This window comes from Rutidosis leptorrhynchoides, chromosome 6 (genome assembly GCF_046630445.1).
Source record: "Rutidosis leptorrhynchoides isolate AG116_Rl617_1_P2 chromosome 6, CSIRO_AGI_Rlap_v1, whole genome shotgun sequence".
In the NCBI taxonomy this organism is placed as follows: Eukaryota; Viridiplantae; Streptophyta; class Magnoliopsida; order Asterales; family Asteraceae; genus Rutidosis; species Rutidosis leptorrhynchoides.
Window position 1 is genome coordinate 118,643,181 of NC_092338.1, and position 27,970 is coordinate 118,671,150.

The following is a 27,970-nucleotide window of genomic DNA, read 5'->3' on the forward strand; positions in this document are numbered from 1 at the left end:
TTTCAAATTCAAAGAAAAAATAATCCAAAACTAATTTATACAATTCAAAGAAAAAAGTACTGACTAAAACATATATACTTACTAATTGAGCAACTGCATACCTTGTTACTAACAACATTAATATTTGAGACACTCATCGTTTCATATCAAATACTCTCATTTTAGTTTATATGCAAACAATTAAGCATATTAAGGATGCAAAACAAAGGAAATTTAGAATTATTTAGACAACTAATTCTTTCTACAATAATTAAAATATTCTATAAACCAAAATAGAAACTTTACAAACTAAAAGGCAACACATAATGAGGCGTGAAGTAAAGCCATAATCGACAAAAATACTCACCAATTGAAAACTACGTTCAACTAACTCTGGACAAACGTCAAGCCCTAATTTACATCGAAATCCTAATGCAAGCTTTGTTGATTGTCTGTATTTCAAATAAAGCTTAAGAATTTCATGCAGTTCGAAAAAAACGCTTACGAATTGAACTTAAAACACAGAAGCAAAAATAGAAGTAACAAAAATCCATGAACTAAATAAGCAACAAAAACATTCAAAATACCCACTAATTACTCGGTTTTATAGTCTTAATTTGAAATATCCAAAAGAAATTAGGGTTAGAAGTTACCGATCTTTAGTTGTTGAACTTATAAATCAGAAAAATTGTACAACAATCAGAACAGTAATGATGATGCAAAGCCTTAAAGCCCAATTTGGCAACCATGGCCATATCGCCCCAACATTAAACCCTAATTTGTACTCCAAATAGTCGCCCGATTTTAACAAATCAAAGACAAACGGGTGTTATTCAGGCGGAGATGCCAGCGGTGGTGGTGGCTCTTATTCAGGTGGCGGTCGATATTGTTGGTGGTCGCTACTGTTCACGCCACTGTTGTTGGCGGTGGTTGGAGCTGATGGGTGATGGTTGATTAACTAGTAAAATGGGCCCGCGCGATGCCGCGGGGCCTTTCGGGTTACGTATGCATAGTTAACGGAGCGTTATGTATCTACATAAGTAAAAACGTTTTGCTACGGGTGATTTTTGATACACTTAGTTAGTATAGGTGTGTATATGTATTGAATATATCCGAGGTATTTAGCGTTTTTTTAGAAGTGTCCGTTTCGCGTATAGTTAGTCCCGTTGTGTTCGCAAGTTTTTTTTGAGTTGAACGGTGGGTTCGAAAAAATTTAACGCGAGGCGAGCGGAAAGATATGTCCCGTTAAAAGTACGGGTGAAGTTTGATTAAGATTTTTAATTAAAATAATAAGTTTCATTTTATACCCCTAATATGGGGACCTAATTTAAAAAGTTTGAAATAGTGTGAGGGGGTGTTTGGTTTTTCCCCTCTTTTTCCAACTATTGTCGTTTTTGCCCAAATTTGGGTGGGAATGGGGCCAAAACGACCAAATTTTTGGTCCCCATTAGTATATACTAGGGATGAGCACGGTACGGAACCGGTACCGAACCGTACCGGAACCGAAAAGTACCGGTACCGAATTTACCCAATTTCGAATACCGGTACCGTACCGTTTTTACAAAACCGGTACCGGTTCGGTACCGGTAATTTTCGGTATTTTACCTGTTAGTACCGAATTTGGACTGCAAAAAATATGGACTTCAAACAACATCATTCATACAAAAAACAGCATCATTTTATACTAAAACTGCATCATTTTATGAGAAAGAAGATGCTGCACATCTGAACGCATGTTTTCAATTGCTCTTCCACATAAAGCCAATACATCTGGGTCAATATGGAAACTCAATATGGAGACCACTCGAATGAATGTAATAAGTTGACATGAGAGATAATAAAATGGTCCGGTCAGACAGATTCGGTTAGCAGGTCAATATGGAAACTCAAGTACACGCCAAAATCAGGTCTGGTTGAGCTTGCGTGAATTACCCAAAAATTTTAAAGTTGGTACAAGTGAACTAGTGTGCCAAATCTGAGTCCAAATATTATATGAGATTTTATACATTATATTCTACACATTATTTGACCTTAGGCTTTCAACAATAACTTAACTTATTTTCATTTGTAGTAATACGGGACAATACGGGAATTTTCCGGTACCGTACCGGTACCGCATCTTATGTACCGAAACCGAAAATCCAAAAAAACTGGAACCGGAACCGGTCCCGTTTACCATTCGGTCCGGTAAAACGGTACCTGTACCGGGTCGGTACCGATACGGGATCGGTAAATTGGTACTTCTGCTCATCCCTAGTATATACCCATTAGTATATATGGTTAATCTGGTAAGTGGGTGTTATACTGAGAAAGTCCCAGAAGGCTCAAGCAGGTGGAGATGAAAATAGATTACTGGGAATACTGTTATACTGTACATAATTTAGCCAATAGGGTTGTCTTTTGTTTACGTGAGTTAGTATGTGTATTAATTAATTAATTAATTAATTAATTAATAGTTGATTAATTATAATTTTAATTAATTAGTATAAATAAATAAATAAATAAATAAAAGGTTGCTTGGTTATTACGTTCAAACTAATATGGAAAGGATTTCCATAATTTTTATTTCACCGACGTTTGATTCGTTTTTCTATATATTACACACATATGTATATACGAGTATTACATATATTGTTTTTTTTTTTTTTTTTTACATTCGGGTGCTAACTAACAAACAAGAAAAGAAATATATTTTGAACTTTTTGGCTTTGTGATTCTAGACTGAGATTACAAAGTGAAAAAGAAACACCCCACAAAATTGATTGGAATCGGTTGTAAATATACAAATAGGTATTGTCTTTTTGACTTTGTGTTGTGTCACGAGAAAAGAAAAATAAACCATCATCTTCTTATTGATCTTTTCGAAAATAGAGTAATATTTATTGTTTTATTAATATAATTTGATTGATTATATTAATAACGTTACTCGGATTCACTAGCATCCATTGACGTTGTTTGAAAGTGTAGTGGACTATCCAAAGAGACGGTCATATACTTTTAATCATAGATTTCTCTTCTACAAAGCGCTTTGTTTCAATCTTCACGTGGACATCAATTCAGAAAGGTATATCGTTTTACTCACTTTGTGATTTTGTATTCATGACAATTATTATGGTGTAACTGGATTTCATTGGGATAAATTAATCGTGTGCATGTTTCAATAAAATAATTTATTATTTAATAATTTAAATATTTTATAAAATAATAAAAGATTATTATTTTAACTATCCGTTGCGTTAATCTGAATTGGTAAAAATACACACGATTTTCCTTCAGCACCTGCTCTTAAACTAGTATCACATATATGACATGATGGGAGGTCCGGAGGGGGAGCGACTCGATAGACCGCTCAGGACACCTGGTTTTAGGGGACGTAATTACAGTGTTAGTTTATGTGTTTATATCACATTCAAGACTGTCCATAAACCTTTTTTATGACTTGATTGGTCCTCGTGGTATGCAATTTGTTACGTTATTACTCATCCATATTAATAATCATTAATTTTTTTCTGTTAATTTTTAACATATGCCTGGTCCATGTGGGTATTTTTTTTTCTTTCCATACCAATATATGTTCTCCTTCTCTAACAAGAAACCTACAATTGTGACGAAAATCAAATACAAAAACCTAATAAATACTCTGCAATAGAAAAAGAATTAAAAGTCAAACCAATTTACAGATCCACTTTAAAAATCAATTGCAAATCTACGGAGAAAGTTAAACCCGCATATTGTATATGAACCCTAAAATATTACTCAGTAGTATATATTGAAACTGACACTTTGTCTTCTTTGACCAAATTTATACTAACGCAAATCAAGAATACGATAAACTAAGAGTACTGGTTGTCGTACGAAATCACCACCGTTTTCATTGATCGACATCAGGGACGAGATGGAAAACGACACCGTATCGATGTCCTTGGCCTGCGTCATTGGCTCACTGTCGGCAAATCGACACTGGAGTTCTGCATATTTTATCGTTGATATTTTTAATTTTTTAATCGCTTGTTTTTTTTTTAATTATTTTTTTCACGATGATATGGGAAAACCACACCTATTTTATAAAGGACTAAACTTATGATTTAGTTTCACACAAATAAGCAACGAGTCTCAATCAATCGTATGTAATCAGACCTGCAAGTTCAAATTCGTCCACATGGAGAAGTGTGTTCAAGGAATTTAATAACAAATAATTATTCTAAGAAAAGAGTTTTAGCAGTTGATTTTGTATAATAGTAAAACGCAGAAAGTAAAATAAACGATAACCATAACGAGAAAACGATTCATTATTAAAGTGGATTGTCTTTTACGATTAAAATATATTAAATGTTCGATAAAAGTATAATTCAATCAATCAAATTCGATTAACTCACATTAATCTCTTTCAAAAGACTAAACTATGTTTGATTAAACTTTTGAGACTCAATCTGGATTAAACTCACACAAAATCTTAATTACAACGATCACTGATATCGGCTAAAAAGTCATGTTTTTACCCCTGATATTAACGCCTGAAACAATAAAGTTATAAAATTAATCACCAAATTAAGAATTTATTTGCTTTATTTGATAGATCAAGTGATTACGAAAGTGTTGCAAGAAGAACCGAACAAAACGCGCTTAAAACAAAAATCTAGAGCAAAAACGATGAAATTGAAGTTACGACCCCGTGAATCAAGTTACGATCTCGGAAATAAGCAAAAACGATCAAGGAATGAAGTCAGACGGCTGAAGAAACAAGGCTAGTCACCAGATCACACGGGTTGCCTTACACAGTCAGGAAAAGGCAAGCACACGGCTGCCTTACACAGCCAGGGCACACGACCTACCCACAAAATGCATGGCCGTATACACGGCTTGCCCATCTGATTTTTAGTATAAATAGGTCCATTTATATCACATTTCAAGACACACTTCACACTTCTCATTACATACTTCTCAAGTCTATCTTAGAATACTTTCGAGGCCTTCTCACCTCCGAGCGTGAAATTTAGTACCCGGAGGCGAACTCCGAAGATCGTATTAGGAGCTGTCTAGAGGTTGAATTTGTCACTTTTGTACTTTGGGAACTCGTCTAATCTACTGGTACTTTATCCCTTTACTATATTTGTGATAATTTCATATTACTGTTACGATAGATGATATTATTGCCATGATTATTGAGTAGTTATCTTGAGCGTCTGTTATGATGTAATCAATTGCAATGCAGAAATTATGACTGTGTAATGTGATGTTGTTGAGATGCTTTCCGATTATGATTTAAACTCATTCGCCTTTCCAAATAATAGAACGTGGTTATCGACTCTGTTATTGGAAAGTCACGAATCCATATTCAGAGTACACTATCTGTGTCACCCCTTGGTAAGAAACTCCTGTTGAATACATAGTGCGTTTTTCAGAGGCACAACGGTTGTAGTAAGGCAACCAATACTATAGATTCCGGCAGTCTATCTTTAGTAATGGAAACTCTGACTAATCTTCACTAACATTTAAACATTGTAAGTATATTGAGGAGGCACAACGGTTGTAGTACTCTATACCTCTACCGTGTATGGCCATGAAAGATAATTTTCGGTGCATAGACAGTACATTGCACCATAATGCGGTCTCAAGCATTGCACGCCGCTTGAAGGATTCTTAGTAAATTCAGGAACTGTTTGTTTAAACCCATAAAAGATTGGACCGTTAGGATAACCGAACATGTTCATGGAGGTTACTCTGTACCGTGGCCATGGTGCTTTTATGGTTCTTCACTTTTAATTAAGGGCATAACTGATTGATTAAGTCCAGTCATTAATGATAGCATTAGAAAATCATGTCTCTCGGATCAGGGATGCCTTTTATCTTTGCTTGTGCTTAAGAAGTTTAGACCTTAAGGATACTTAATATGTCACCTCACCGGGTCGCTCCTATTGATGAGCCGTCAGTGTTTGCATGTAGTTCATGTATCTCGGTCGTCGGGGGTATAGGATATTGGTGTCTATTCATAATATTCAAGCCTAACGTATTTACCCAGTGACATGTCAGTGTTCTGACAGGGGCGGTAGGACCAGTATAATCGGTTTAAGGTTATCACCTATTCATGAGCTGACATTACACGTTGATATCGACTAAAAAGTCACATTTTTACCCCGATATCAAGTCCCAAAAATAATAAAGTTCCAAACTTTATTGCCAAAATAATCGCTTTGTCAGTTAATTTTGTAGATTAAGTAATTACAAAGGCGATGCAAAAAAAATCAAGTAAAACGGAGCTAAAACGAAGATTCTAGAACGAAAACGATGAAAGAGTTATACATATCTGTAATTCGTTATGTATATAGAACCTCTTTTTTGAGATGGTCCGGAGATATATATTAAGTTTTTTTGGACTTATTGATGTTAGATTTAGAGATGCATGATACATAAGTGACAAATATGAATGCAAAATATAAGTTTTATGTTGTTTTGCACTTGCAAGTAACTAAATAGTTGTTCGTTGACCAACAAGATATTGCCTGAGTGGTATAAGCTTTGGGTTGGATCTGAGTCTTAGTTGGTGCAGGTTCAAATCCGGAGGGGGGATGTTTGCTCAAGGATTGTGTTACGGTGAAAAAAGGTGTATGCCCGTCACTCGGTTTAATTCAAAGCACAACGGGTATCCAATGCGGCGATAGTGTGTGAAGAGTTTCCTTCTAACGCGTGTGTGAGTGACAAATGAGAGTATTCGATGTCGAAATAATCGTTAAAAAATAGTTGTTGGTTGACTTCTTTTCTTTTTTATTGTATGTTTTGCAAGTCTATGGCTGTAGACAAGGTTGCAAAATTCGCTATTCGGGGATTAATCGGTCGGGACTTTGAAAAGATTAATCGACAATTCGGAAATTAATCGGATTGTACTGTATACATTAAAATATTAAATTTTACAAATTATATGTGTAAATATAGAAAAATATCATAAATATAAAAATAAACTTTTATATAATTGTATAAATTATTCATTTTGATTCAAAACTATAAAGTTCTAGTTTAAATTCATGTTAAAATGGTAACCATTTATGACTTTGATCGATTTTGGTTATCAAATTCGATTTTGACCCATCAATTGACGTTGACCGTTTAATTAAACGGATTTTTGAAAATCGAAACGGATTGCTCTTAAAAATGATTAATCGGAGATTAATCGGCGAGTAATCTGGTTTTTTACAACACTGGCCGTAGATAATACTTTGATGTACTATGAGATTTTTCTTTTCTTTGTTTTGTGTGTAACTTATACTGGAATAGTTATATAATTTGTGTTTATTGTTTGTTTTTGACCATGCTATATTGTTTGGTAGTAGGAAAGCGTCAAAGATGGCTGCAAATTGCACGGTGGTGAAACCGTCAAAGCTAGGACTTGAACCTCAACAACATGTAGGCAATCAGCATATCCATTTGTGTTACTAGGACTTGCAATTAACGACTGCAAATTACTACAACATTTGTGTTACTATTGCACTTACCATATCCTTTGCTTAGACTAATACGAGAATCAGCAGCATCAGGAGATGAGCAGAAACAGCATAAAGGAACTAAGGAAGTAGAAGAGACACAGCTGAAAAGCACTAGCCTTTGTTTCTTCTGAACGTCTCATCAAACACTAGCAGCGAAGAGACATCCACAAAGAAACATTCGTTAAGAAACATTCGAGAGCAAGCAGGGAAGCGCACACCTCTCTCTAGTTATATATATCGGAGTAGTAGTTATTGCATTCAAGGGTTAAGCTTATCTGAATTTATCATCAATGGTTAATTTTTTGATATGTCACATGTAATACTTTTAATGGATTACATAAAATTACATAATTACCATTCTTTTGTTACATGATATAAGAGTAAACTTTAGATTTACCATCGCCGAGGAGCACATAACAACTCGTTAGTTAAGACAAACTGATCAAGGAATCAAAACTTGATAAATTCTATAGAAATATATTAATTGGTGAGACACAAATAAATAAAAATTTCTTAATATTGAGAATTCAGATTATGTGATTTGGTCCGGTTAAGTAAATTCAACGTTTTTATAGATGCCCGTGAAAAAAGGTTATAAAATGTGATTACATTATAGCCATTCTTGTTAGATCATAAACCAGGCAGCGAGTATTAATTTGGTTTATCAAACCGCTGATAAATTGATTTTCAGGTTACGACACACCATGCACTATGTAACTATCTTTAACAAAGGTGAATGAAAGGGAAACAAGTGAACACTAGCACATTATCTCGAATATGAAATCACAAATTTGAATCATATTGAATGTTGGAAAGTTTATTGCTAGTGGCTCATCTCGTCATCAAACATCTCTATTTTTCTTCCGTTCAACGGCTGAACAGGTCTTGAGTTGCTTTTGCATCCAAAAATCAGTGGTTCTTTTAAAGCGGACACTTGTTCTCGTGAAATTGACCTTACCTATGAATTTGATCAGACCCAAGTGTTAATAACCTTAAAAAAAATAAATGAAAAGAAGTTATCTAGTAATGATGTGATGTCTTTCTTATACCTTGCCAAGAATGTTCCATATAACTCCTTGTGTGCATGGAGGTGTGGAAAAAGATCCTACATATCGGTAATACTTGCGAGAGTGTTTTCTAATTTGCTTTGTGGTGATAGTTCCGATAACTATCTGCGCTTGTTCGTGAGATGATTTATGAACCATCTTCCCCAGTTGCGCCAATTTAGTTTGTATCTGTTTGGTACAAATAATTTAACATAAATCATCTATATCTGTTACCATCTTTCTTGTTATATGAACATAGCCTCTTGGGATGGAACCAATTTTTCCTGTCCTTTTTTGAAATGGTGCATATAAACTTTGATCTGTTTTTCAAATAATCTAACCTAACATTTGAAAAATATAAATTAAGAATCCATTGAACGAGTCTAAACATTTCCAACGTTTTACAAATTGGAACTAATGAAAGACTTGTAATTATAATCCTAAGAAAGCAACAAGGTTTATTAGATGAAAATTATAAACGCAAAACTAAGACCGACAATTTTGTAACCATCACGAGATAGACCAATGGTTGGGGCTTTGAGTTCCTTGCAAGAGATCTCAGATTCGAATCCTGTCTAGGACGAATATTTAGTGGTAGCCACGGAGAGGCTGGAAACAACCATGGAGTAATCCTACTAGGTTGTGTACATAAGAGTATGGAGTCGGATTACTCACCCTCCCGGGTAGCCCGAATAGAGAAAACCTTATACCTTTTTACCCTTTTTTTTAAGAACGACAGTTTTGTGAGAAAAAATTTGTAGGGAGGGTTGTTATAGAGGCTTTCTGGAGGGACGTTCTGAGTGGCGTGGCATGGTAAAAATAATTAAAAACAGACTTATGTATAATACTATCGTTTAAAGTGTCTAACCTAGTCTCACAAAGTGTTTGAGAGAGTAATTGGGGGAAACACACACTTAAGGTGTAAGTGTATGTGACGAATGGTGAAAGGCTTATGATTTTAAGGGATGGAAATGATATTTATATCTCATACCATTTCCTTACAATTTAGCACTTAATCCCAAAGCTAGCAAACTTAATCACATAACATATATCTATAATTGCTAGAAGTATAATTCCCAACAGCCTATTTAACCTTTTAAAATGTAAACGAATGTCATACCTTAGATAGAAGTGGGTCGGGATGACCATAGTGGTATAGAACAGCTATTACGGACACTTCACCATCAACGGATTTATGAACCAAATGAAGCTCAACATCATACCTGCAGAAATAATATACTATAGTTTTGTGATTTTACATTTTGAGCTTAAAAGATAGGAGTGCAACATACGGTTAGAAAACGACATACCGAACTCCATCAAGGTGATGCTCCGAAGGCGAATGCCAATGCATTTGTACAAGACTATAGTTCTTTCCATTCAATCTAAAGACTCCTGCATTTCCATCATAATTCATCTGCAACAGTTTTCCCGTTTTATTGTTCATCATCATCATTGTAGAAATTGAAAAATACAAAAGACAAAGTTGATTAAAAAGGAAAAAAGAAAAAAAGAAATGAAGAATGCCAACACAACCCACATATACAAACTCAACAAGTCGTTAGGAAAATGGTTAGATACAATAAATAACCTGTTAGATCGCATATATATGATTAGGTTCAAATTTCTTACAACACGTATTAGGTTCAAATTTTACTAGCAGGGTCGTTAGGAAAATGGTTAGATACAATAAATAACCAGTTAGATCGCATGTATATGATTATCTGAATAAAAATATTCACCTTATCCGTATAGCATGAACAACTATATTGACCAATGTTGTAAAAACTCGTTTATTTCCCAATTACTCATTTTTAAGAGCAGTGTGTTCTGATTTTTAAGATTCGTTTAGTTAATCGGTCAACGTCGATTGATGGGTCCAAATCAAATTTGGTAATCAAAGTAGGTCAAAGTCAAAATTGATTAACATTTAACATGAATTTAAACAAGAACTTTAGAGTTTTTAAAAGAATGAACAATTTTAGAAAAATATGTTAACTTTATGTTTATGTTTATGGTTTTCTTCTATATTTACACATATAATTCTTGAAATCTAATATCTAAATATACAAAGTACAGTCCGATTAATCCCCGATCAATCTCTGAATTGCCTATTACTCCTTCCAGAGTCCCGACCGATTAATCACCGAATAGCGAAATTTGCAACCTTGGTAATGACAACTATTAGTACAACTTAAAATAAAAATAAGGATTTTTCTAACGATAGCCCTAACGTTAATATGCATAAGTATTTATGCGACTATCTGAATAAATTATTCACCGTATCCGTATGGCATAAACAACAAAACTTTATGGACAACTACACATAACGATTAATATTGACTTTTTGACTGCGGTTATTTAAATGTACAAGATATTTAAAACACCTTAACAACAACCTAAGGGGTATCCTTAAATTAAAGCTAAAAATCATAATTTTTTTTCTTTCTCTAGAATAGAGTCGATATTCGAAAAGAAAACCCCATCATTGACCTTGTCAAAGGGTCAAAACTTACATAATCATAAAGTCATATTAATTAACCCTTATATACTAAATGTGGTGGAAGTGTTTGTAGTGGTGGTTGAAGTGCTTGTAGTTTTAGTTATTTAGGATTGTAGTTTTGAGTTTACATTCACATTACAAACGGTACCTCAACTTCGGTTATATTTACATAATGCCCCCTAAAGTTTACCCTTTTTCACGGGTTAAAAGTGTAAATATATAATTTTATTAACATAAAAGAAACTAATTTCACCCGAAATTATAACGGGCACTATCTTCTCGCTCGGTGTGAGTTAAATTTTTCCGAGACCACCGTTCAATTACCAAAAATCTTACGAACCCAACGGGACTAAATATACGCGAAACGGACAATTTTTAAAAAACGCTAAACACAACGACAACCCGTATCTTCCCGCTCGCCACGAGTTAAATTTTTTCGACGGCAGCGTCAAACTCGAAATAATTTTATGAACAATACGAAACTAACCACGTTCGAAACGGACACTTTTTAAAAAACGCTAAACACAATGACAGCCCGTATCTTTCTGCTCGCCGCGAGTTAAATTTTTCCGACAGCACCGTTACACTCGAAAAAAATTATTGACCAAAACAAAAATAACTACGCTCCAAACAGATACTTTTTAAAAAACGCTTAACACAACGACATCTAAAACGGCGCTTAACACATGGGCCGTGTTCCCCTCTGTAAATACACAACGCTATGTTAAATATGAATATGCAGCCCGAAAGCCCCGCCGCAAAACGCGGGCCGGTCCGAACTAGTTTGAATTTAAAAAGAGAGGAAAAACTCAAACCGCAACATTGAAGAGATTGTCAACAAGAGTAGCGTTAACAGCAACATGATATTCGATGTCTAATGGCTTCAAATGTCGACCAGGAACACATTTTGACTTTATGATATTCACCGGAGACTGAAATTTACCATTGGAGCAAGTCGAGTACGTTGGGCTTAAACTTCCCCACCTTTTTGGGCCGGATGGGCCCAAGTAACTAAACTGTGGTCCTCCACCATTCACTGTTCGTTAACAATCAAGGTTTATTAATCACAAACCCAAAATGCATCTATTTTGTAAATTACATGTAACTAGTGAAATGACCCGTAAAATCACATGTTTGTTTAAACGAAACAGCTTAATGATATGTTTTAATATTAAGTGAGCGTAAATGTTAAAGTTATTTAGTTTAATGACCCATGGAATCACAGAGTCCGACTAAGAAACTCGTCAGTTGAACATTTCATCAAAAATCTAAAATGCATATTCAACAATCCACATCCAATCATAAGAGATGATATTGGTTGTCATTTTATTTTAAAAGTGTAAATCAAAATATAAATTTAGAATTGGTTTCCTTCTGCATAGATTTTATACCTTCCCGTACTCAATTCAAAATAATTAATTAAAATAATTAATTAAAATAATTCAAAAATATTTAATTTTAATGATTAAAATAATTATTAATAAGATTTAATAATAATTAATTAATTAATAAGATTTAATTTTAATTAAAAATTATTTAGATTAATGACATCACCCACCATGCTTAGAATTTTTTTTTTTTTTTTAATTTTTTCTTAACAAATGAATTAGTCTAATAATAACATCATCATTTTAGCATTTTAATATTAACTATAGATAGATAGATATAAATAAGTGCTATAAACTACACTATATAAAGTTGAAAGTTGATTGATATGCTACCACATCCCATACGTTTGGAAATTGGAATGGAAATAACGTTTAATTTGTAGAAAATGTGTTTCTGAATTTCATTACATTATTACATCAGACATTATTACATTACATTATAAATTATAACATCAATCATACATTTCTAAAGAGTACGAATCCAGAATCAAAAATTAAAAAAATTGTAAATTTTTATTCAAAGCTAATTATATCTAAAGATAATTTACTGACTAGATTCCTCAAAAACCCACAAATTCCATAAATATATTAGGTCATATACTTAAATTAAGAGGTGTCGAAGGTTAATTTGTATAAAAAGATTCTTAACTAATGGTGTTACGAGCAAGGTTGGAGAATTCGGATCTCGGGGAGATCTCGTTTGGACTTTTTTAGGGAGATCTCGGCATCTCGGAATAATCTCGGGGAGATCTCAGACGTTGACTTACGTTGACTTTATAATTTTTTTGATAAAAATATACATAAAAACATAAATATATGTATATTTATATACGTTTTTACGAGATTTTACAAAAGTATCTGAGAAATGATCGAGAAAATCTTAGAAATTACGAATTTTACAAGAAAATCTTACAAATTAGCAAGAAAATCAGCGAAATCGTGGCTTTGACTAAGTTTAACCCGTTGACCGAGAAATCTCGGGAGATGAACATCTCGTCTCGGTTGCCTTCTAAAAACGAGATCTCCTCCGAGATCTCGGGGAGTTCTCGGGAGATTTACAACACTGGTTACGAGACATCCTCAACTATACTTAAGATTAAAGATAACAATTGATCGGATATTGACCGGGTGATGCTATCCACATCCATACTCATTTATATTTTGTCCATCCATATTATATCCGTTTAGTTTTATTTCATCAATCCATACACGTATCCAATGGATTAAGCGGGTTAACGAATATTCAATGAATCATTAATAAATATTAATTTAACGACGATTTTGAAAATTAAATATAGATTATAACATATGTAAATGTATAATACACGTGTTTTGATTGTAAGAAGTGTGACTTCAATTGTGCAAAATACTTTACAATGTAACTAAATATATGTTTAAATCAATCTAAATGTGTAACAAAATATTATTAGTATTAATTTAATAATTGTAACTTTTATAACACTTATGTTTATTAATACAACAACAACAAGAAAAAAAAAAACTCAATACCACATGAGAGGTATATGGAGAGATCATATGTAGACAATCATTCCTCTATCTGAGAATAAAGATAAGTTATTTCTACACCCAGAGTGAAACACTCTCAAGAGTAGAGTAAGTCATCTCTCTCTTTATTCAACGGATAAAAAGATTGCTTCCGAGAGGACCGCCGCCCTTTAAGTAGGAAAAAGTTTTATAAAAAATATAAAAATATCAAAATAAAAATAATAATAGACGCCATGAAAATGGTAGAATCAAATTTTCATAAGTTTTAAATCCTGTCTGGAATTTAATTTAGGCTCTTATGTAGATGTATAGGTTATATGTATATGTATATCGATATGTGAATGTATATGCGTATAGTTTAGTACATATATAATTATATATGTATGTATATAAGTATTTCGAGTGATAATATATGAATATATCCATTGATAATGAATTGTCATATACATCCGATTCACAAAATGTTTAGATGATCTATATCCATATCCATATCCATTATTTGTCCACTTAGATCATACATATTATTATAAATGAATCGTATCAGATGAATATCCATGAATAAAACGTCAATTGTCATCGCTAGTTAGGATCACCCCCGTTTATGAGTAGGTTGTCATGATGTATGCAATAACATGATCCAAACTATCAAGTTTCAACTATATACCAACTGTATCATCTATTTAAAATGAATTTTGAGAGCTATGTTCATATGGTATATGTTAAAGTTACGAATTTTTTTAGAATATCTGAATGGGTAATTATATATTAATACATGTATACAATACAATCTACAAAGATAAACATTAAATGAAATCAATGAGTATTAAATGCAACTATTGATGTTTAAGATGTCTTTGACTTTATTAATACATCAACTTGTGTCACATGCACATTTTAGAAATGCCCATTTAAGTTAATACATGTAACAACATATAATGAACTAATGAAGAAAGACAATAGGGATCGTACCGTAGTGAGCATATGTAAGAAACAAAAGCAATGACATGGAGAAGAAGGTACAAACTTGAGAAGCCATGGATTTGTATTTCTATTGTGACTTCCATATGACATGTTTAATGGTTATCTATTTATAGAATCCAGAATATAGTAACTTTTGGTGGATGTGAATTTGTGACCATTGTTAAACTTTTATTTCTTTTTCGAGAAAAGACAGGCATTATAATATGTCTTATCAACTATTTGTAATTGTTATATCATAATTAATTTGTTAGTGGCATACTCTGTATTACGAGTATTTATTCAGAGTACATTTCGACCAACAACAATACTAATATTACGAGATTAAATCAATCATAAAAACTTCGAAAAGTAAAGAGGTGAATAGTATGTGTCGGTTTATTTTTATTTATATTTTGATATGTCATTTTATTGTTAGTTATAGGCTCATCACATTGATGGTTCTTGGTTTTGAAATGATCGGTCGCGATATGGTTTGCTTAAGACTCAGACTTAGTTAGCTTTTGCTCTTTGGTGAGTGTTAGCTAGGGTTGTTCACCGCCTCCGAATCTTGTAGCTCTTTTGTCTCGTTTGTATCTTTTGTTAGTCCTTTTCATCTATCGATGAAATAGATTTGTTTTTACGTTATCGTTATTTTAGCAATAAATAAAAAAAATACTAATATTTACAATTTTATTAGTTGTTAGTTTAGTTTGATGTTTGATTCATTGGTAGGTTCGTTGTTTGGTTGTAATGTTTTGTTTATTTTTGCGTTATGCTTGGTCGTAGATAGCGGTTATGTTTTCATTTTTTATTTTTGAGCCTTCCGTTAAGTAGTTATATCTTTATTCGATTCGTTTATCTTTTGATGGATTAACTTTTATTTTATAGTTTTCGTTATGTTAGTAAAAAAACCAATAATATTTTGCTACGAAATAAAAGTATATTAAGCGAGCATCGTTCCTAGCAATTTCTCCACTTATGAGGTTGCTTTTCAAACTTACGGTATTAGTGACGGAACTTGAAATTCTTAACAAATGGGTGAAACTAATATTAGGGGGTAATTTATAAAAAATATATATAAAAAACTTTATTTTGTTAGTCTAATTAGTGAAAAAAAATCCCGTAAGGTACACTAAGTACTGCCCCTAGCCGCTACCCTGCCACAGAGTCACCGATGACATCATCTCACACTGTTGGTTGTGAGATGCTATATTCCTATTTTTTCCTTTTATTCCGTGATAACGTTTTCAATATGATTTGAAATGAAACGGTTTGTGGAAGTGTGGAATGACTTTGGATGAAATGGTAACCGGTATATCGTGAGTTTCAGTGAAGACGTTAACCACGCAGACTTGCCTGAGTGGCCACCGAGTTGTCCAATGAAGTACACCACCCGGGTTCAATTACTGGCTATGTCAAATTGTTCAAAAAGGGAGTGTGAATAGAGGGTGCGCTGATCCGTTAAAAGATAAGCACAACTCAACGATCTTGTAAGGATATTAGATTTATGTGTTCTTGTTACAGTTTGCAAAAGATGGAATTGTAACCAACATAAAACACAATAAAATGGGGTTAAATAAAGTGTATTACTTTACTCTCTTTTAATTACATATATTACAGAATAGTAATTAAAAGGCTTGCCCCTCTCTTTAGTACATGCACTCTTGGTAACAATATTACTAAAGGCCTACCTCTATTCTTTCATTTACACTATATAAATAGCACTGTAAATGATGCTTTGTTTCCTCCATGAATCACACGTACACATGATCATGGGGTCATGAGTGAAGTACTAGCCATATTCCCACGTTTAAATGGAGTTGAGTATATTGTGGTAGAATCTTGACTAACCAATAACTGCCAAGTACACCCCATTTTCCTTGTTTCTCGGGTCGGGTAACGGGTTAAGATCCTAACGGATCATGCGCTTAATGCGCAATTCACCCGGTACCAGGTCTCGCGCTCGGAAGGCTTGATTACCCGAGGTTTTACCTTCGATATGAGGAGCCAACGTGCTCGTTCATAGGAGAGTTTTTTCGCTTACAAAAAAAAAGGTTATACAAAATTTATGTTGGGTTTTTTAGATTTTAAAATGGATTTTTAAGATCGATAGGTCAATGGTCAAATAGATTTGTTTTTTCATAACTTGAGTTTATTAAAAAAAACAATTACTTTTGGCCGAATAGGTTTTTGATGAAAATTTGATTTAATTTATTTTTTATTTGATTTTATTAAAATGCTTAATACTTCAATTTTTGTAGAATAATAATATTAATTAATATTATATTAATCTCATGACGATGTTGAACATCGTCACAAACACTATTATCAGTGTCCCATTTTTTTAACACGGTGTCACGAACACTATAGAGAAGATACAGATATACATTTTTAGGAAATTTCAAATACATGGACCGCCTCCCTTTGATTAATAACCTTACATTCACCAAGCCCACAAACTCACTAAAGTAATACAATCATATATAATGGTGGTGCCTTTTTTCTTTGTTTTTTAATCAAATTTGTATATTGTTTAGTGGTTTTTGTTTATTGTCATCTGATTTGTGTTGGAATAAAGTGATGTTAAGTCCTGTAAGTAGTGCGCTAAAGTTAAGAGTTGGCAAATGGCCATCTTAATGATAATCAATTCGACATTATATGTTTGACTTTAAATAAACAACAAACAATTGAGAAGGCACAAAGACAAAAAGTATTTTAGCTTGTTCAAATTGATTTAATTAACATCTGTATATATTTTTTTTTGGACAACAATTTTTACTACTAGAACATGATGAATTTAGCTTGATCAGTTATTGTATCTTCATGGTACTTGTACCTTTTCAAGTTGTAACCTTTAAATCTTGACTATCCTGAACAACATAAGTTTGAGACAGTTGACCTGTAGGCTAGTGTACTAACTAATTTTGTGAAACCTATCCCTTGTGATCATCTTTGTAAGTGGCATTGGCATCATTCGTACATGCCACATAAAGTGGGTGGTCCAGAACTTTTGATAAAATAGATATCAATGCGAGTGCATGGCTGAAGAAGAATAATTAATTATGAAACCCTTTCTATTTTATATTTCAGTTAAGTGTATGGTTCTCTCATCTTTGGAGCACATATAAAGTCTTTAGACCATCTTTATCCCTGAAGGGGCGTGTTGGCGTGTTGCTGGGTGGAGGTGGGGTGCTTGATGAGCGTGCTAGTAAACTGGTAAATAATGGGGTGGAGTGTTAAGTGGTGTGTTGGGCGATGTGTTAAAATCTGATTGAAAGTTGGGTGAAAAAGGGGATAAAAAATAATCAAAGGAAAAATTAACCAATCAAAAAACAAAAAAAGGTTGCACGCTTCCATGCTTCTACGTGCTAGTTGCACGCATGCCACAAGAAAAGCCCTCCAACACGCATTGTTATGGCGTGTTGGGCAAGTGTTGGCCAACACACACCCCCTAACGCTGCGATATAGATGGTCTAAGAGGGTATGCAATAATCCACCGATTTCCCTACAATAGAATTATTAAAATTAATTTCAATATTTTTGTTCTATTGTAACTTTTTTTTTTTTTAACAGCTGCGAAAATTTTTACAAAAATTTTATTATTCACGCTCCCTAAAGAGACATTAGGGAAGGAAAACAAACAACTTATTTGTCAATTTATCAACTCATCTCATCTTAACAATTGTCACCTTCCTTTTTGTTTAATCTAAAACTACATCACCAACACATATATTTTTTGCAATAAGTCAGTTGTTTTAATGTTGGAGTGCGAATCGAGTTAAACAAGTCGAAGAAAATGTTTCAAAGGAAGAGGTGCGCCGCGGCCTCTCCTAGGCGTGACGCGGCCTAATGCATAAACAGAGCATCAGATTTGAGAAGCTTCTGTCCTGGAATTTGCCTTGGAGCAGCGGCGCGGCCCTTTCTAGGCGCGGCGCGGCTATGCCTGACGAGGAAGTTTCCGAAACGCGTTTTCTTGTTCCCAAAGCTATTTCCTTGTTGAGTTTTTGCCTATTTAAGCATCTTATTGTAACCCATACATGTATCCACGAAATTTATCTATTAAAGAACTCTATTTGGTGGCCGAGGATTAAAGTAATCGTTCGTGATTACATATAACATCGTTAAATTCTCTTGTCTTTATCGTTTTTGCTAGTTTCTTCATATACATCAATTATTTTCGTTTATTGTAAGTGGGTTTGGTAACCTAGGGTTATCAAGTCTTGTTAGGGCTCACGTGCTTTATTCCTAACAAGTGGTATCAAGAGCTTCGGTTCGGTTTCACGGGAACAATGGCGGAAAAGAGTGATGTGAAGATTGATAAGTTTGATGAGAATGATTTTAGCTTTTGGAAGATGCAAATTGAAGATGTGCTCTATCAAAAGAAGCTTTACCAATAGTTGAAGGGTGTTAAACCGGAAGAGATGACTCAAGGCGAGTGGGAGTTGTTGGATAGGCAAGCCCTAGGAGTTGTTCGACTTTCTCTGACCAAGAACGTTGGTTACAACATCGTGGGTGAAACTACAACGGCGGGTGTACTTGCAGCTTTATCTAACATGTATGAAAAGTCATCTGCTTTGAATAAAGTTTTCTTGATTCGGCAATTGGTGAACGCTAGGATGATGGAGGGTTCCTCGGCGGCGGATCATGTTAACGAATTTAATTTGATTTTAACTCGTTTGAAGTAGGTGAATATTAAATTCGATGATGAGCTTGAGGCGTTGTTTTTGCTATCTTCATTGCCCGATAGTTGGGCCGGTACGGTTACGGCGGTTAGTAGTTCATCCGGAACTACTAAGTTAACTTTTGAAGGAATCCGGGATTTGATTCTTAGCGAAGGTATTCGTAGGAAAGATTCGAATGGAATTTTGGGTTCGGCTCTAAGTGTTAGTCGGGGAAGAGCTATGTCAAGAAGTCCGTCAACGAGCAAGAACGTGGTGTGTTGGAATTGTCAACAAGTTGGTCATATAAGTCAAAGTGCCCGAGTCTTAATTCGGGTGGGAGCGTATCGACTATGGTGATCGAAGATGCGTTGATGTGCCAAAAAGAGGTTCTTGACGAATCTTGGGTTTTAGATTCGGGTGCCTCGTATCATGTTACCCCATACATGAACGAGATGGTAAACTTCAAGGAATACTCTGGTAAAGTTCGAGTTACGAATGGGAGTACACTTGATATTGCGGGTATTGGTGATCTCGTGGATAGACACTTGAATTATGCTTGGATCTTGAGGAATGTGCGGTTCGGTCCAAAGCTCAAGAGTCGGTTGATTTCGGTTGGGCAATTGGATGACGATAATTGTCATGTCCTATTTGGAGATCAAAAGTGGGTAGTGTTTAAGGGAGATTATGTGGTTGTTCGCGGGTTTAAAAGGGGAACCATGTATATGGTTGAAGTTCCTAAGGAGGAATGGCTAGGTGATTTTGTGGAGGCTCAAAATCCTAGCATGCTAATGCTTTCCGGAATTGTTGAGGGATCTTGTTTGAGTAGGAGCTCAAAGGAAGTTGAAGCTAGTGTAAATTCGGGTCGAATTGGGTACACTAGAGCTTTCGGTACTTCGGGAAGATCTTCTCCAATGGCAACTTTGTTGTGGTCGACCGAGGAAGATGAGCGAGAGATTTTCTTAAGAGTCATGATTGATGATACATCCGTACAATGGGAGTTGGCTCGGGATGGAAAATCGGGTTTGTCAAAAGATGTGCGCACGTATGTGGTCGATGTTCCAATGGTGAAAGCAAGGGTGGTTATGTGGAAGATCAAGGGTGTGATTGCGTTCTCACACGGCAGCCCTGATGGTGTTATCTACATATTTGATCTACCGGCGGCTTTATTCTTTGTTGGAAAGTTGAATCGGGTGGATGATGTTGTGTACGGGTGGATCGCTTGGGCGATGGGGTTAATTGGGTCGGGTTGGACTCAAACGACCCGTTATCTCCTAAACTAAGGAGGTATGTGCCATAGCCAAAGAGTGGTTCTTGTTTCCCAAGCTAGTAACAAAAGGGTCGAATTATAGCTCAGCGGTATTTTTTGGTGTCGAAAGACTTCACTTGTTCGAAGGTTATCGAATGAAGTGCGGTGTGATTTGGGTGCAAATCTGGCGGTATCAAAAGGAGGTATAATTAACGGGTCAAGTTGTTATTGTAGGATGATGTTGATGATGTTAGGTTAATATGGATGTTGTTTAACGTCTATTCGAGTGGGAGATTGTTGGAGTGCGAATCGAGTTAAACAAGTCGAAGAAAATGTTTCAAGGGAAGAGGCGCGTCGCGGCCTCTCCTAGGCGCGACGCAGCCTAACGCATAAACAGAGCATCAGATTCGAGAAGCTTCTATCCTGGAATTTACCTTGGAGCAGCATCGTGGCCCTTTCTAGGCGCGGCGCGGCTATGCCTGACGAGGAAGTTTCCAAAACGCGTTTTCTTGTTCCCAAAGCTATTTCCTTGTTAAGTTTTTGCGTATTTAAGAATCTTATTGTAACCCATATATGTATTCATGAAATTTATCAATAAAAGAACTCTCTTTGGTGGCCGAGGATTAAAGTAATCATTCGTGATTACATATAACCTCGTTACATTTGGGATTTTTCTGGAGACTTTTATCCGCTACTGTTTAACAACGGAGCGTGAAACCCGGTCTAGGAAATCATGTCGACAGGCTGCTATTCTGTTTATTCACAAGATGTGTTACTGTTTTCTCTTTTCACATATCTAATTAATTATTATTATTGATAATTGATTGATATTAGTATACACATACCTACAATTATGCATCTACAATTATGCATCATCAATATCCCTCCCTTCCATCTATCTATGTCAACACATAGCAATCACCAAGCCACCATCGACCGCTGCCATGGCCACATCACCAAACCATCGTTCAAACCGACTAGTCGATGAGGTATTCTGCTATTACTACTACATACTTATCTTTTTCTGTTTACATCCCAACCCACCATAACCACCATATTCGACCTTCTCATTCATCAAGTCATCAACTCAAGAACCCCTATAAACCGTTACCAAAACCCATTTGTAATTCATGGTTAATGTTACAGCAAACCTTGTTTACATTCCTATTAGTGCTTCTGTCGAAAACATAATCAACATCATTCGAACCATATTGTTGCTAGTGCTTTCTGCTTGCTCAAAGATCACATAGGACTATCTCACCTTCTTCAACGAATGAGACCTGCAAATTGATACTACTACAGTAAACGTTTTATTTCTGTTTGAAAGACACAAGGCCACGATGTACTACAACCACCTTCATTGTCCATCACCCAACATCTTCACCATCACTTTCGACAACCATAATCTCATCATTAAAACCATGCTAATATTCAGATTACTATAGCTGCTATTCGATCTTAATCTCACACACACAAACTACTCGAAACAGACCCCAAATTGACCATCTGCATCAACCCATTGAAACCCATCTTGTTTATTGTTTGATGTACCACCGAGTACCATCTAAACTCACCCCCTTTTCATCACCACCATCTTTATGAACCCAAGAACCACCATCGTAAAACACCATGAAAATAGGCTGCTGTAATCACAATCTTCCATCTCTCAATCTCTCTCTATTCTCTCTCTCTCTCCTGCGAATTTCATGAACTCAATTGCTTCTGTTATTCTGTCATGTTGAAACCACTAAACCGCAATCCATCAAAGCCAATACTGCTGCAACCTTCGATCATGATTACAGCTGCAAATATCTCCAGTTTTGATTCATTCCAAACCCCACAAAACCCCATGTTGCTACTATACCTGTGACCACCGCCACCAGTACTACAACAACAAATCACCCTCACCATCGTTATCATCTTCAATCTACAACAACCCACAATCATCCCTACCTGCGTTTTGATTCTTCTACTTATTGTTTTCTGTTGTAAACCGAACTCAAAACCGTCACAATTCTATACCTTGCTGCTATCGTTCCTGTTTTAAACCTTCACGAAAACTATTGCAGAAACTCATTTCTATTTCTGTTCAATGAAAAAGATGAAATAATGATGATGAGATGTTTTGTTTATGCCGGTAATAAGGAAAAGAAAAAGTGGCCGACAATTGCTATTGCGTTTATTACTTTGAATAAAAAAAAACGATGGCTGTTTGATTTATCCTGATCGACAAAACAGAAAATTGATTTTTGTTGTGATTTAGTAGGTATAGTAGTGGGCTTAATTGAGTTAAATTGTCGAGCCGAGATTTATTTGGCAGTTGGGCTGTATTCATTATTGTTGTAGGGCCAACATTTTCGGTTGGGCCAAGTGTTTGTGCCGTTGGAAATTGAAACAGTTTATATGTGGGTTATATTGTTTTGTTTGGGGTATAAATCAGAAAAACAAATATGGACAGATGGTTAGGGTGCGTGTATGGTATTCGAGAGGTCTCGGGTTCGAGCCCGGTCTGCGGCAAATATTTTTTTTATAAAAGCTTTCAAAGGGTTCGTGAATCAGAGGCCAACCCTGCACTTGTTCAGTACCGTCATATGCATAAATCACTACGAAATATAGTATCGTGAGTTTCATTTGCTCCCTTTTTAAATGCTTTTGTAATATATTTTTTTGGGACTGAGAATACATGCGCTGCTTTTATAAATGTTTTACGAAATAGACACAAGTATTGAAATTACATTCTATGGTTGAATTATCGAAATCGAATATCTCCCTTCAAATCTGGTAACCTAAGAATTAGGGAAATGGCCCCTAATTGACGCGAATCCTAAAGATAGATCTATTGGGCCTAACAACCCCCATTCATGTCTATGGATGGCTTTAGTACTTCGAGATTATTATTATACAGACGACGATGTCTGCGGGGATATTCTATGCATTATGGTTAATGTCGGTTATCAGGTGTTCAATCCATATGAATGATTTTTATGCAGATGGCTATATGCATGCATGATGTTTATGAGAAATGGAAATATGAAATCTTGTGGTCTATTAAAATTATAGAAATGATTGATTACGATAAACTAATGAACTCACCAACCTTTTGGTTGACACTTTAAAGCATGTTTATTCTCAGGTATTAAAGAAATCTTTCGATGTGCATTTGCTCATTTTAAAGATATTACTTGGAGTCATTCATGGCATATTTCAAAAGACGTTGCATTCAAGTCTTGAGTTCAATAAAGATTATTATTAAGTAAATGATAGATTAGGTCATTTATAGTTGGATATATTATGAAATGGTATGCATGCCATCAACTTTCAATGAGATGAAAGTTTGTCTTTTAAAAACGAATGCAATATTTGTAAAATGTATCATATAGAGGTCAAATACCTCGCAATGAAATCAATTGATATGAAACATTTATAATCCATAAGAACGGGTCCTTTCAGTTGCTATCAGATCGGTGGTCTTAGCGAACCAGGTCTTGCATTAGTGTGTCTAACTGGTAGTTGTTTAGATGCATTAGTTGTAACGACCCGACTTTTTCGACTTGCTTTTGTGCCTTGTGGTTTTTGCGAAACTGCGTATTTGTGCGTACTGTGCTACTTTATACTCCGGAATCTTTATACACATTGCTTACTTTCATTTATATGATAAAACGTGCCTTTAAGTACGTAGGTTACTTAACTTGATCACCGGATGCCTTTATGACCGTTAGTGTCACTTGACGTTACGAACAAACTGCGTACTGCGTACACGTTTAACTTTTGTCGTAATCGGAATATTATGACTACGAAATCTTAATTATTATTTCATAATAATAATTACCTGGGTTTTTAGATGCTTAATTACGTGTAGTAATTTACTTGTGCTTACTAGTTAGTCTTGTTGGACTTTCTACCTTGTTGAGCCTTAGCCCACCCTACACTAGTTTGTGGACTATTTAATTAGCCCAATTATTAATAGCTAGTGACCCATTAATATGTAAGACAAATGCCCATTTATTAGAGGGAACATGCTAGCATTTTTGTCAAGTATTATCCTTAATGTTGCATGGGATCCTAACATAAGCACCAACTTTAGACAACCATTAACCAAAAAGCAAAAGTGTGTCCCCCTTGTCCCCCTCCCATTCCAACGGCCATCACCACCACCCTCAGCCTCATTCACCTATAAATACAAGCCTTATTCCATCCATTTTACACTTGCTCTCATTTACATTTCACACACACTTACTCTCTTATCTCCTCTCTAGTCTTTCTCACTCTAAAACTTGTAAGTTTTTGAATTTCTTCTTCTTCTTCTCTTATCATTTTCGAATTCATCATCATCATTAAAGGGTCTAGCTTTTTAGCTTTGATCTTGATTACATCTTGTAGATTCAAACTTGGATTTGAATCCTTCAAGAACATGGAAGATTCAAGCTTTCTAGCTTTGAATCTTCATCTACTTTGTAGATCTATATCTTTTAACTTTAATCTTGTTATTTTGTTATAAAGATTCAAACTTGTGTTTATAATCTTCATGTAACTTAAAGATCCAAGCTTTATGCTTCAAGATCTTCAAGAACAACCAAGATGCAAGCTTTCTAGCTTGAATCTTCATATCTTTTGTTGGATCTAAGTTTCCTAACTTATGATCTCATTATTTTATTATAAAGATCAAAACTTGTGTTTATGGTCTTCATGTAACTTAAAGATCTAAGCTTTATGCTTCAAGGTCTTCAAGAACACTAAAGGTACAAGCTTTCTAGCTTTGTGACCTTATAACTTGTGTGAAAAGGATCCAAGCTCTCTAGCTTAGGGTTCCATCACTTTATTTGACTTAGATTATGTTCATACTTGCTTGATTGAAGTAAAGTTTGTAGCTTTAGTTGTAAATGTAACTTGTAATTGTTTTAAGACTAAGGATATGATGTAACCTTGGTTCATCATCCATCTAAGACTAAGACATTGTTTGTTGATGGTAGAATCTTGGTTAAGGTGATGCTAACCCATCAACGAGTTGTACACTTGAAGCTACAAGCATCAAGGATGAGAACTGTGATGAGCATCAAGCACTAAGAACCCCACCGAAGCACCTTGCTTACTATTTTTGGGATCTGATCAGACCACCTGGGCTATTGGAAAGCTAATTTTCAGTTAGTTAGGTTTCTATTAGATGATTTTCCATTTAGACCTCGTCTCAATACGAGTTACGGTTTATGATTTATGGCCTTCCGAAAGTCACTACACCCTATTAACGTTGTGCTGAAATTTTTGACCTACTCGCACTTAAACCGTCACCACGGTCAAACGAAGACGAGTTTGTTTCTGTAAATTGGTCAAAAACTAGAGGACTCCCATACGGAGCCATAGCCACTGATTACTCGTCTTTTCTATTTACGTAGAGGCCGTAGAAGCTGATCAAAGTCAGCCTATTGTTTCGACCCCTATACTTGTTAACCTTACTTAAATTTTACAATGATGAATGATGATGATGATGATGATGACACTTAAACTTATTTTATGCACTATTAGAACTTATGAGGATAACATACTGACCTAGTAACCTTTGACTTAGGTTGACGACCTTTCGGACCAACTTACTACTTGCATACTTTCATTATCGACTTTACCGCTCTTATCACTGTGAGTTATAGCATCCCTTTTTACTCTAACTATTTTGGGACTGAGAATACATGCGCTTTTTACATTTTACATACTAGGAACGAGTACTTAAACTTTATATATGTGTGGGTTATACAACGGCATAAACTTTCCCCTTAGCTCGGTAACGTTTAGTCATTGGTCTTTGAACCGGTGAACGCGAATCTTAGATATGGATCCATAGGGTTTGACATCCCCACTCGGGCTAGTCGCGCTAGCATTTAACGGGTGTTTAATACTTCGTAAACATACGCACTCGCCAAGTGTACTTTTAGGGGGTTACAAACGTTAAGTTAGTTACCAAGTGCCCACGGTTAAACATATACTTTTCATACTGTTATGAAACACTGAGATCTCGTGGCCTACCTTACATTACTGTTACAACTTAAACTATAGCTCAACAACATTATTGTTGACGTTTTTAAGCATGTTTTCTCAGGTGTTTAGAGTTTGTTGCTTCCGCTGTTTAGACTTGCTGTCTTGGTGTTTAAACTTGCTGTTAAGGACCTGCTGTGCTAGAATTCCACTGCATTACTTAGAGATGTCTCAATCATGGAACTTTTCTTTTGTATTCGTAATTTATGTTATTTTCAAATAATGACTTTGTAACGACCTTTGTGTCACGTTATCTTTTGTAAACGCTATCTTTTTATGAATGCAAAACTGGTTTTCAAACAGCATATAGTGTTTGACCTTGTAATGATCCTGTTGTTGATGATCCATACACGATGGTTTTGTACGGGGCGTCACATTTGGTATCAGAGCATTGGTTGTAGGGAATTAGGTTGCATTAGTGAGTCTAGACCGGACCGAGTAGGATTCACTAATAGGACTAATCTACAACTTGCTAGTTTACTTGTTTCCGCAAAACTTACTGCATGCTGCTGCTTACTTTTACTGCTATATGACGTATACTACTACTTGATTTTCATTACTGCATGCTACTATCTGCTTTCGATTGCATGATACTTCTGTACGATTTGCTATTATTGCCATGTTATTTACTGCTATACATGAACTAGACTGTCGTAGTTATTTTGCCTAATACGTGCTTGCTTTATGACTTACTGACATGGAAAAAGTTATTTTTCCGTGTTCAGATGTCGGATGTCCCGCCCGTTATCATTTTGGAGAGTAACTAAGACTCATCCGCCACCTCGCCTGCCATTGTTGCCAATTCACAGATCCAGTCGTCGACACCCTCCAGTGACTCTGGCGCTTCGTCCTCTGGAGCCAGTGGCCATGCACCCGACCCAGTGATCACCTCAGATGGATACGAGGATCCACTGGAGATTCCAGCTCCACTCATCCCAGGACCCTCAGAGCCACAGCACCATTCCGGTGGTGTTGTGATCCATGGGGAATACGGGGACGTTTCGTTCCGTAATGAGCATAACCATTGGGCTAGACGCCTTCCTGATGGGCGTGTCGTGCCGATCCCACCTTTCAGATATCGGATTATGACTACTGGTCGAGCGCATCCACCTTCAGATAATTCCGACGACTCACCACCCGATGACTCATCATCCGACGACTCATCCTCCGACGACTCCA

The 27,970-nt window shown here is 35.4% G+C and overlaps 1 protein-coding gene across 2 annotated transcripts; it reads right to left on the reverse strand.

Moving 5' to 3' along the window:
- Window positions 1-7,937: 7,937 nt before the first annotated feature.
- Window positions 7,938-14,956, reverse strand: LOC139851625 (alpha carbonic anhydrase 1, chloroplastic-like). Of its 2 annotated transcripts, none has more exons than XM_071840719.1 (6): window positions 14,870-14,956; window positions 11,950-12,042; window positions 9,814-9,898; window positions 9,624-9,726; window positions 8,507-8,692; window positions 7,938-8,415 (listed from the first exon to the last, which is right to left on the reverse strand). In XM_071840719.1, exons 1-6 carry the CDS (start codon window positions 14,934-14,936, stop codon window positions 8,281-8,283), a joined length of 669 nt encoding a protein of 222 aa, XP_071696820.1. In that variant the 5' UTR covers window positions 14,937-14,956; the 3' UTR covers window positions 7,938-8,280. The 2 variants fall into 2 exon arrangements, with proteins under 2 accessions (XP_071696820.1, XP_071696819.1); XM_071840718.1 differs by having other exon boundaries at window positions 7,939-8,415; window positions 9,814-9,920; window positions 11,822-12,042.
- Window positions 14,957-27,970: the final 13,014 nt, after the last annotated feature.